We start from the raw sequence: 12,774 nt of genomic DNA on the forward strand, positions 1-12,774 counted from the left end.
TGCAATTATACTTTTAAACTGCAACCTCCTGCATTAATTGGATTATTTCCCTGTCACCAAAAAGGTAGGATGACTTGTTTCAACACTAGTTTTGTAAGATGGGAACTGCACCCTCTTCCATGAATGGAGTATGGTGGTTGGATAGTTTATGAGGTGAGGCACTCCTTTGACTAAATACACTGTGCCTATGTATTCCTGATGCATGGATCTGAAATGTTGACTACTGCATCAAGTGGTTGAGGAACAGGGAAAATGTATTGTTTTTCAAGAAGGTGTTGAACACAAGCTACTTCTCTGTCCATGTGGTAATTTTCACCCATCGCCAGAGGGTCTATTTCAGGTATTTAGTGTACAGACAACATAGCTTGCCCAAGGGCAGTGAATGACTCCAGCATTGGTTTAATTATTTTTCCATCATTGGTATCTTTGGTTGATGCCTGCTGTCTACAGTTATTCCAGATGTTATTGTAGGAAAGCTCTTACTTACCCTATGGACAAGTTTTGTGCTAGATTTGAGGTCTTGATCTTTAAACACAGATTCCCTCATTTCACAACTGTTTTGTTGGTGGGTTAAAGGTGCTGGTGAATTTACCAATGACAAATTGCCTTTGCTCAAAACCGGCTCCTAAGCGCAAAGAAGTGATCCACATTTTTCATGATTTCACCTTAAACCTTTATTGCCCAAAAGTGTTTTTCAGGAGGAGTGGATTTATCAAGATCCTTTGTCTTGGAAGGTCAATCCTTGGGCGCTTTGGTGTATGTACATAACTGTACACAAGCTACAGCTAAAAAAAATGGTCTCTTCATAATTATTAAAACATGACTTTTGAATGTCAGTAGCCAACTTGGTCCATATAAAAAGTGGGATGTGGACGACCATGGCAGATTTAATACAGGCTAGCCCATATGGCCAAACTCAAATTTACATCTGGAACACACGAGTGAATATGGCTCATGAAGAGGGGCAGGTGAAGATACCTAGAGATAATATGATAGTACACATTTACAATGGGAATTGAAGCTGGTCTCAAACTAAAGCAGGAATCAAGCTATTAATTCTCAACAACTCAATAGAAGGCAGTTTATAAATAAACAATTTAAACTTGCATGTTAAATATTTTTAATTATGGATCCTATATGCAATGTCTTTACTCCAACTGAACACGATTCATAAGTGCAAAGTAAGTTACAGAAAATGAAGTTTCTCAGCTCTAAATGATCATTTAGAATGGGGATGGCCAATTTAAAATAAAAACTATATTTCTTCCTCTTCAATTTTACAACACACCACGCAGGTCAATCTGTTTTGTTTTTCTATACAAAAGATTTGAAGGAACTCTCAATCTAACCCCACAACCACTTCCATGCAACCATCAACAGGGCAAAGCATTATCCTTCATCTAATAAATAGTTTCTGTACACATTGTACAATAGATACATACAGAGTGGACTCTCTCCCTTAACACAACACACTTTTTACATTCTTTCATCCACCATGGGTTGAGAGGAGTCCCAACATTTTCTGTCCAATCAGCCTTAGTCTCAATCTCAGCAAATGAAAGTGCATTGACCACTTGAACAAAAACAGTGACGAAGGGGTTACGTGAGCTCTGATGAACTTTACTGCTGCTTGTGTTTGGGGATGACAGTCTGCTTGACCAGTCAGTGTTCTTCAGGACAGTTTTATCGTACCAGGACAGTTTTATCGTATCCTTGTAAAAAGATTAAGGACAGATTTGGATTCCTACAAGATGAGAAATTAAACAGTTAAGTTCATATGTACATTAAGTGCTTTCAAATACCATTTATAAAGTTTAACACATTGGGAAGACAACATACTAAGATGAGCTTATTTGAATTGTTACCTTATAACTAATGAATAAAATGAAGTATAAAAACTGATTAATCTTTATTAATATTCTTTATATCATTCCATTCCAACAGCCGTTCATGAACATAGAAAATATTCGATTCACAGAAGCATTACCTGAAGATCAGGGTGAAGCAGAGCAGAATAATTGATTGGTCATAAAAGTGGGTTCAATGAAAGAAGGTGAAGGGGAGAGTTAGGGAGAGAATTTTAGTATGTTTGCTGAGCATAGATATTGAAAGCACAATTGTCAGTTATGGAATAAACAGGTATACAGAAGACCAGAATTACGGTGGGGATACAAGGAGAAGTGCATTAACGGGATCTCATTATTTGTCTTGTTTTCCCTTTTAAGACAATCTGTTCTATTACAATAGGGGAATTTAAAAGACTCTTAGGTAGGCACATAGATCCAAGTATAATGGGGGTTTATGGGCTGTTAGGGAGGGAAAGGTTCGATTGATGTGGAGTAGATTTATATACATCAGCACCACATCATGAGCCGAAGGGCCCATACTGTTCTAGGTAGAAGATGCAGTACTAAGAAAGTAGTAAACAGTTTAGGGGGAATGTGCGGATAGAGGGAGAGGAAATAAATCCCATGGGAGGAATGAGAGTTAAGAATGGAGTGTGCAGGTGGAGGAGGGGGGGCAGAGTTGAAGCTGTTGAGCGGATGGAATCCACTTTTTTCTGAGTGAGCATGAAAGTGCAAGGAGAAAGTGTAGCTAGCCCATTGCTGGTGAATTGAAGGAAGGCATAGCTTATCCTAGTAGGATGCACCTGGAGTAATTTTGTCAGAGGAGACAATTGCAGAAAGTGCTTGACCATATCCTACAAATTCTGGGTAATGAACAGCTATACCAATTGAAGGAAACTAACATATCGCAAACCCACCAGGGTCGTAAACAGAAAGCTAGGAAGTGGATTTTGTCCCAGTGCTTTCTTTTAGTGTAATGAATGCATGAAAACTGTGTGGCCTTCTTCTGAATCATACATTTCTACGGTGCCGTGAGACAGTTATAGTTCCACTTATATGCCACGCTTAAAAATAGCTCAAGGCTTTTGCAGATGTGTAAACTAACAAAACTGTGATGCTTAGGTACACAAGTAGACAAGGCAACTTACTTATGGGATGTGATCACTATTGAGAACAAGAATGACACATGCCACAGGTTTCTTTCCCCCAAGGGACCTGCATCAGCTAAGAATGGATTATGTGAAGAGAGAGGTGGGAAGAAGAAAAATAAACAAAAATAAATAGATCACTCCTCCTGGAATATTCCAAGATTTTATCTTACAGCTGATATGTGATTTTCTTCCATAAAATTACTAGATATCCAAAATTGTTCCACATAGTGTGAAGGGGTGTGGCCTGTTGATGTAAATATTAGTAACTTCCTCTAAAGGCAGGAAGTCACAAATAGAGTGGGCAACTGGGCAGCAGCTAATTCCTTAAAATTTTGGCAACTGACTCATGGCACCCCAGGATTAAGGCTTTCCTTTAATAATTTAATCCCCTTCTGTTATACGTTACAGAAACAAATGCATTTGAATAATAGTCAAAAAATCCAAAGCAAAAGCAAATTATCAGCAACAAAAATCGTTAATATAAAAATAAACGCCAATATTGATAAATCATATTGTCTCAAACCAACCATATTGCTTATAAATAAACCCTGCCCGAAAATAGAATTAAAACACTCGGTACCTTTGTAGAACGGGTTTTACTGAAAACGTTCCAAAACCGCAAAGTTTCATCTCCTGCGCCTGTCACAATAGCTTCTCCATCTGGTGATATGGCCTAAAAATCAATGAAAGGTCAATTTTGTCATTAAAGGACATTTTGGATAGGTATATGGATGAGAGGGGATTGGTGGGTTGTGAGACTAGATCAGTACGGACTAGAGGGGCTGAGATAGCCTGTTTCCGTACTGTAATTGTTATATGGTAATATCATTACACCCATACATGGAAAATCTGCATGCACGTACTCTACAAGGTCAGTAGGGCACAATACACCACAACTCTAACCAGAGACTGTGAATGTAAAGGGCAGAGAAACAACCATCTCGTTCAGAATTTCTGGGCTGTGGTGTATTGAATCTCTACATTGGCTGAAAATCAAAGTTGGATGGGTAAATACAGCTCTAGGAGGTCATTTAACCACCCTTGGTTTAAATATTTATCCGAGGTTCTTCAAAACCCCCGCATGTGGGAACAAAATCCTACCAACATGCTGCTGATCTAGTTAAAATGGCTTAGTACACATTCATTACAAATGATGCCCGTACTTTGTCTTTAAATCACCAACAATTGTGTAGATTTTGTAATTATGTTTTTAAGTGACTAACTTTATTATACTTTGATTTTACCAAAGTAAGAAATGATGTATTAAACCTCTAAGCTAGTGTGGGATGTGTTTTGAAGGATGAGCCAGCTATGATTATAAAATTGATTGCTTCTACAATACCAAAGAGGGTTATGTGGATTATTTCTTTTTTAAATTCTAAAATTAATCGTATATTCTAAACAACTGCCCCGTGTGGATTTTGCTGGGGAATGCCACTTCTCCAATTCAAGTAATGATCAATAACCCCCCTTTCAAAACAAACCACTTGGGTCAGGTTGCGTGCAAGGGCAAAAACAGACATCCTATTAACCAAGGGAAAACTGAGAAAGGAGAACATATTCTTCTGTACATTCTTTGGAACAAATGAAAAGGAGTACATTTTTTATAATTCCTTGAGACAATGGAAAACCAGTGAAGAGAGGGGAGAACTGCCAGATTTGAAAACTAACAAAAAGGCTTCACCAGAATACTGACGTGACTGTCGGATCCTTAATGTCAAATGGCTCACTGATCACTGCTGGCTGATGGTCAGAAATCTATGCAAGGACATTAAATCATTCACTAAAGTTATCAAAATTAATTTTAGGGTGAGATTGCCACCTGCAGATAGATAAGGCAGTGGGACAAATTTGAAAGGGAAAATGTGAAGGCAATTGATTTCCTTAATTTGTAAAATATGCAAAAATGCAATGAGAGGGAGGACGAAGACAATGAGAATAACCACAAGTAAGTTTGTACATAAAATATGAAATCTTGTCTTAGTTACAAAAGGTATGTCAACATTAATCTCAAACACAAATATTGCACAAGAAACAATCAAATTGAGGAACACTAAGCTAAATAATGTAGAAATCTTTGTGGTCTTCAATTCTTGTCTCTATTCACAATGTATTATTACTATTCAATTAGGCTGTATAAAAATTAAGATTGCCCAAGGTTTTTACAATTGAAAATATTTGTGATGCAAGTTTGAGTCATTCATTTGAGATCTGCAATAAGGCTCAAATGGGAAGTTACAGCATACAATCCCAGAATACCACATGTTCGTTCCTCTAGGTATTATTAAACAAATGAGTAATATCATGAGTTAGTCATTCCTGTTTACACATTGCACTCACAAATGTTACATCTTCAGTCAACTAATAACTTGACTACTAAAGAAACTGTGGTACTGGTGCCAAAATCTTGAAACCATTCACAACATTAAAACACTTACCAGGTAGAGTACTCTATACGAATGCCCTGTAAGTTTGGCAACTTGTGTTAGAGATGGATATTTCCATACTAAGATCTGATTCTGGGAATAGCCGTGTGTACTAACCTGCAAAACAAAGCAGTCACTTGTACTTTAAGGTCTTGAATCCATCTCTTTCAAGGTTATTTCTGATCTAGCTGAAAACTGGTGGTCTGCAAAATGTCCTTATTGGCTAACTAATCAATATCTTTGTCGTACAAGGCACTTTGGCCATTGGTTCTTTAATGTCATTCAAATGGACTCCAACAGCTTCCATTTTGCCAAGAACATGACAATCGAAAATTTTCTAACCAGCAGCTTTGCAGTAGAGACAGAAGGACCCATTTTGAACTCTCTACCTGATTCACACAAGGGAGAAAGGACTGACTGGATAACTCTAAGCTGGCACACACTCGCTGACACCTCCTCCCATGAGGAAAATAAGAGATATATGGTCTGCATCAAATGTAACAGGCACAGACTGTGCCCAAAGATGAGATAGAACAAGAGCAATAAAAAGGGCTGAATATTCTGAATAAATAGATACATTATGTAAGAGCATTAGGTCACAAATAGTCGGCATTATGAGTAAAATGACCAAAACAACTCCTTTGTTCATCATTTCATTTCTATGCTAATTCACTCTGTGCACACAAATCTGGCACTAATGCACTGTATATTCAATTTGTCACAAGACTTGATTATTGGAAACTCACCAGTTCATTTGCATGCTTTGACCAAGCAAGATTGCAGACTTGGGAACCTGTGTCAACACACTGCAGTGGCTGACAGGTCAGCGTGTTCCAGAAACGTATGCAACGATCAGCTGTGCCCCCTCCCGATGCAAGGAGTCCATGCTGATGAGGGGACCAGGCAATGGCCTTTACAGCAGCTAAATGTTCTGTGTACTGTTGCACTGGACTTAGACTGGAGTTGTTCCACACAAATAACTGAAAGATAAATAAATTGCTGTGACAACATAAAAGTATATTCAACCATTGAAACCTCACAGAAACTTCTGTACATCATTAAGCAATGACAAATTCCAAAAGGACATACATCTACTTTACACACACGTGAGCACACACCTAGCAAGTATGTCAAATGCGATGTAGAAGGAATGTCATTTAATGGTACTTAACATTTTAACTTTGCAGAATTTATATCTCAGTCATTTTATTCATTTGTCTATGAGTGTGCAAATCCTTACATTACATGTTTAGTTTACAAGTCTACAGTATCAAGCCTCAACATGTCTGTTACCTTGTTATCATTGCCTCCAGAAGCCAGGTGCTGGTGATCAGGAGACCACTTTAATCCACACACTTCCTGTCTGTGTCCTTGTAACCTGCGCTCTGTTTGAAGGGGAGGTGTCCGCACATCCCTCTGTAAAATGAGACGGTCCCGACTACCTGATGAGAGTTGATCAGCATTCCAGGCCAAAGCCCCTGAACATCAAGCAACATAAACAAGACTGCGTTCAAAATCAGTTAAACAGAAAAGCTTCCAGAGTCTGATAGTAGTGCAATACACAAAAGTGCTGGAGAAACTCAGCAGGTCACGCAGTGTCCATAAGCAAAGGGATATAACCAATGTTTCGGGAAAAAGGGTCCAGGCCCAAAATGTCGGTTATATCCCTTTGCTTCCTATAGACGCTGTGTGACCAACTGAGCTCCTTCAGCTCTTTTGTGTAATGCATTAAAAATCAGTGTTTGTGTAAATTGCCACATCAGCTCCTCAATACAGTTATTTCAGAAACATTGTGAAATATTTAAGAAATATTGAACTCTTTTTACTCAAAGTCAATGTCATCAAAACCATGCAACTGTGGTCTAGCAATGTAACAATGTAAAATAGTAGGCAGGGCTGATGAAGATCAAAATATAATTAGTCCTGCATAATTCTGAAATTCCCTGTGAAACAACTGATGTACATTCAATGGCGTTAACACAATTTCTATTTTGAGTAGTGGTTGCCAACTCTGTCTTCTTGGAAAAAATAAGCTTGTGTTAGAACATGATGGGGAAATCAAGATCAGAACAGCCCTGCTCTTCCTAGAAAATCTATATTGTCTAGTAGAAAAATCTTAAATTTGCATTATAGGAAAATGCCATTTCAGTCCTTCTGAAAACCTGCCATCAGCAGACCACCTGTTCACATATGTGTTCTTTTAAAAATAACTTCCTAAAGCCCAGTCCGCTACAATTACAGGAGGATACAAAAGATTCCTTGACACTATTTTAAAGGAAAGGTAGTAGAACCATAGAACATTACAGCACAAAAAGAGGGTCTTCTCATCTGTGCTGAACTATTATTCTGTCTAGTCTTGTTGACTAGACTCAATCCATATACTTCCATACCCCTCCCACCCATATACTTATCCTCATTTTTCTTAAATGTTAAAATTGAGCCCGCATTCACCACTTCAGCTGGGAGCTCATTCCACATTCCCTCTCATCTCCATCTGAAGATCCCCTAATGTCTCCCTTTAAACTTTTCTCCCTTGCACCCGTAAGCCATGTCACCTACCCTCAGTGGCAAAAGGCTTATCTTGCTTTTCCTTATAATATTTATCTCAATCAACATCACCAAAAGCAAACAGGATTTTGCACCATTGCTCATCACAAACCGCGAGCCACATTTCTTATGATAATCACTGCACTTCATGTTCAGAGCAACTTGGAGATGTAAAGCTAGAATAGAAAAATCAAGCATCTCTGTTTCTTAAATCTGATGATTGGAGCAGTCTCGCTCAATAACCCAATTTGGATTTTCAGAAAGTGGCTCTGTAGGTTTCTGTGAGGGGCACTGGACAAAGTGCCACCTCTCTGTCTGCCTTATGGTAAACAAAAGTTAAACAATTTCATATATGTTACATGCTAAATGTAGTATTATTTGGCAATAATGGAACCTTTACCTTTAAATTGTTTGTGTAATATCCTGTTAAATATCAGATGTTCATATTCCTTCCCTCCAAGGTTACATTTGAAACAATTTTTAAAAAAATCTCACATTGAAGGGACTGTAAAATGACAGTTATTTTGGGGGCACAGAAACAGGAATCATTAATTTGGTTCTGTAAATCTGGTTTGCAATTCAACTTAATCATTGCCTTGTTTTTGTGAACCTTACCCAACTAAAATCTATCAATTGACACTGAAATTTTCCATTGATTCTTGATGGAAACCCCAGATTTTCATGACCCCTTCTGAAGAAGAGCTTCCTATCACCATCATTTAAATGCTCCAACTTGGTTTTAAGATACATGACAGAATTTCAGAATACATAATGCAAACTGGGGCCATGTTCAAACCACAAATACTCAAGAGTTGCAAGACGGTGGTACTCACTTTAGATGCTGACTGCATGATCTGATAATAATGTGTACACTCACATTTCCATCTGACAATTTAAACTCAACTAGCAATTAATTGGGACTCACCAACTCGAGCAGAATGTCCATCGAGAGAGGTCAATTTCTTTCCAGCTGCTGCATCCCAGATCTGCACATATCCTTTATGGGTGCCCACAGCCACAAAATTCCCCTGAACATATTAAAAGCATGCTGTATTAGATCCATATTAACAATACGGCACAGAATTAGACCCTTTGGCCAGACAAATCTTACATTTTCAACCAATAAACCGACCAATGAAGCTTCGATAGCTCAGTGGTTAGAGCACTGGCCTTGTAAACCAAGGGTTGCAAGTTCGTCTTTGCAGGGGACTCGTTTCTGTGAGGGGCACTTAACAAAGTGGTGACTCTCTGTCTTCTTAACGGTTAAAGAATTTCATGTATGTTACACTCTAAATGTAGTATTACATGACAGTAATGGAATCTTTACCTCATTCTCATTAGTTCTCCAACTCAAATACTACAGGCTGTGTTGAAGGTGAGTTGAGGGGTTTAAAAAGAAATGCTCATGGCAGGTTTGTGAGTTTTAAATAGTTCAGAGTGATTGATGCCTGGAAGGGATTGCCAAGGGTAGTGGAGGAAGAAGATATTAGCATTTGAGAGGCTTCTTAGTAGACATAACATATGCAGGAAATAGAGAAATCTGAATCTACCTCGCGACCATCAGACTCCTCAACAACAAACTCAGTCAGAGATTCATTTAAGGACTCTTACTTGTGCCCTTTATTGATTTTCTTTTGTTCTCTCTGTATTACACAGTTTACATTTGTTATGTGTTTACAGTTCTTTTACTTGTTTACATGTTTAGGCTGTGTACAGTTTATTTTTTGCACCTCCAATTAGTGGTAATTCTAGTTGGAAAAAGGAATCTCAGGGTGTACGTGATGTCATACCTGTACTCTGACAATAAATCTGAATCAAGCAACAAAGACAGATTATTTTGGCATAATGTTCAGCACAGACGTTGTGGGCTGAATGGTTTGTTCAGTACTCATACTCTATTTTTTATATCTCAGTGTCTTCATACAAGGGGTAAATTAAAGTGGTCAATTAACCAATCAACCTGCACATCTTTTGGGCGAGGGTGGAAACTAGAAGCCACAAGGAGTACATGCAGTCAGAATCAAACCCAGGTCACTGGAACTATGAAGCAGAAACTCTATTCTCTGTCCCACTGTGCTGCCAAAGGCCAATTAGGTTCCTGCTTATTTGACAGCAGTGGATAGATTGTTGACCTGCTCCCATTGGTCACCTTCCCACGTAAGGTAAATAGTGGTGTGACTGACAGGAAGCCTGAAAATAGAGGGAAATTGTGAAGCAATCTCCAACAAGTGCCTCCACGGAATTGATCAGGCACTTTGCCAGAACGTAGGGAGGAAAGGAGCAAATAAATCCATCAGCTCCCCTAACACTTCTGCCAAAATTGCTCACAAATTGATCATTTTGTCATTTTATCCACAGTATTCCCCCGGCCTTTGTGTTGAAGTTGATCAACAGTAACTTCATCATCTTCATTCTGTAGTGTCTTGCAGTGTTACTCAATTATTTTCTATTTTCATGTTCAAGCTTCTAGAATCTGTGGCTCTATTTATTTTTAAAAAACTCAACTCTCATACGAAGGCTCCATTTAAAGAGAGACTGCATTTTCTAACCCAAAATTACAAACCATTTTTGATCTATTTACTCAGCTACCCAGTCACCAGTTCAAAGTGACTGAGCAGCAATTAAACATTTGCATAGCTCAGAATTTATCCCTGACACAACCAATTGACTAAAACTAAATAGATGAAAGAACGTTTAACAAGTGAATTAATATTTAAATAATATTCATTTTTCAGAAGTAGAAAAATCATTCCCGTTTACGAATACGGGTAGCATGGTTTAGCCCAACACTAGAATAGCACCAGCAACCCGGGTTTGAATCCAGTGTGGACTGTAAAGAGTTTGTATGTTTTCCCCATGTCTCCATGGGTTTCCTCTGGGTGCTCCAGCTTCCTCCCACCTTTCAAAGCGTATGGAGGTTGGAGACCATTTGGGCAGCAAGAGCTGGAAGGACCCGTTACTGTACTGTAGATCTAAATTCTTTACAAAAAAAAATAGAATGCAACTAATTTCATTGAAAATTTTGCCAATGAGCAGAACAGGAACTGAATGCAGCAATGACAAAAGCCTAAATACACTCACTCTCTCATTCCAACATACTGATGTAACAGAGTCCCCATCTATGGAAAGGTCACAAAGTCTTGTTACCTGGGAAACAAAAAGGCAAAGCATAATTAACGCTGCTTTCTTCTTATTTAAAGTTCCAACCCCTCAATAAATCAGTATTCTCTTTCTGGCTCCTAATTATACCACTCTTACTCATGCATCTTTTCAGAATAATTGTCTAAGAGGATCAGAGTCTTCTGTAAGTTAGAAGCCACATGCTTCATTGAAGCAATGATGTATTCAGGCCAAATGTAAGGTTCCTTCATGTCTTCCATCATGTCGCAAGAATACTAGCAATTCATTGCTTCCCCATCAAACTGAGAGATTAAATGGAAAAATATGCTTATAACCTCAAAGATTTTAATATCTTTTTTTTTCAGATTTCCTCACAAAGTAAACAAGTTGCTGTTTGACCCATTTAATTATATTGGCTCTCAGAACAATCCTATCAATCCCCATTATCCATTCCCTCTCACGTGCCTTATCAATTTCACCCCAATTCTCCTAGTACCCTACACGAGGGATTATTTCCAGAAATTAATTACTTATTTTTTTTATACTTTATTTTTAATTTTCTAAAGACCCATGTAAATCCAATAAACAAAATATTACATTCTCTTTCCATGTAATATGATTTACAGAGTCCTTATTTTCCCCCTTCTTACACCTTCCCCTCCCTATCTCTTAAATTATACAAATACCAAAATACAAAACCACCTAAGTACTGACAAAGACAACAATCCTCCTCAAAACTAGAGGGCCTCTGAAATTAAATAAAAACAGATAGGGCCAAAATACACACGTCATCTGCGCCACATTCCCATTTCATACTCTTAATCCTTTACCTGCTGGGACGAATTGTTTCTATTCGGGCAGAGAAGGAGTTGTGAATTTTATCTGTGGACCTATGTGCCTCACCTACGAATGTAGCCACACTTCAACAAATGAGTCATATTTCTTCTGTAAATAGTAGGTGATTTTCTCCAATGGAATGCAACACTATTTCCATATTCCAATTTACAAACTGAATTTGGTGTAAACTGTACTTCCCCAATGTCCCCTAGAAAGTACAACTCTGGATCCTTTGTTATTTTTTTCAGTGTCCCCCCAGGTCTTCCCAGAAGGAAGGTGGAGTGGACAAAGGTTCCAACGTCCACACTGCACCTAGAGCACATTTCTGGCTTTCACTTGTGTAATTTTAAAATCGGTGTGAGGCAAGTGTCTGGCATTAACAATTCTTGTCAGGCTATTCAAACACAAATCTTCCCATAATTGTTCATCAATTGTTATACCCAAATCCCTTCACTTTGGATGATGGAATACATCCTAGAGATAAATTTACATACATTCCCCTTTCAAATTACAGATTCCATATCACTACAGTCAGACAGGGTCATTTTTGGTACTTAATTGCAGAAATCAGAAGACTGTTCTATTTGATAGCTCATATTTAGTTCTCAACTGCTTGAATGACCTGAGCTGCTCTTGATAGTAACAATCTTTGATACACCCAATCCCCTTCCAGCACCAAAGTGTCTAGGATCTTATTGCCCAGAGTCATGGGTATTAAATTGTTCTGGGTCAAGGGCATTTTAGGAGATAACCCCATCTTCAATCCAATACATCAATTTATTCTTTGCCATGCTTGGCAAACATTTTATTATAGGGTTTTCTTTTTTTTTTATATATTTGTATATA

At 38.1% G+C, this 12,774-nt stretch overlaps 1 protein-coding gene across 7 annotated transcripts in view; it reads right to left on the minus strand.

Annotated features, from left to right (window-relative positions):
* Positions 1-1,103: 1,103 nt before the first annotated feature.
* LOC138763856 (fizzy-related protein homolog) overlaps positions 1,104-12,774 on the minus strand; it is a 56,972-nt gene continuing 45,301 nt past the window's right edge. For 5 of the 7 annotated variants that reach the window (XM_069938724.1, XM_069938723.1, XM_069938720.1 and 2 more), the window contains 8 exons: positions 11,053-11,118; positions 8,897-8,999; positions 6,718-6,902; positions 6,171-6,404; positions 5,437-5,541; positions 3,579-3,671; positions 2,996-3,071; positions 1,104-1,744 (listed from right to left, as the gene is read on the minus strand). In XM_069938724.1, coding sequence (XP_069794825.1) covers positions 3,012-3,071; positions 3,579-3,671; positions 5,437-5,541; positions 6,171-6,404; positions 6,718-6,902; positions 8,897-8,999; positions 11,053-11,118 — 846 coding nt within the window. In that variant the 3' untranslated portion in view covers positions 1,104-1,744; positions 2,996-3,011. The remainder of the gene's footprint in view (positions 1,745-2,995; positions 3,072-3,578; positions 3,672-5,436; positions 5,542-6,170; positions 6,405-6,717; positions 6,903-8,896; positions 9,000-11,052; positions 11,119-12,774) is intronic. The other 2 variants (XM_069938726.1, XM_069938725.1) reach the window with 2 other exon arrangements.

The sequence above is a fragment of the Narcine bancroftii genome, chromosome 5, assembly GCF_036971445.1.
Source record: "Narcine bancroftii isolate sNarBan1 chromosome 5, sNarBan1.hap1, whole genome shotgun sequence".
Lineage (NCBI taxonomy): Eukaryota > Metazoa > Chordata > Chondrichthyes > Torpediniformes > Narcinidae > Narcine > Narcine bancroftii.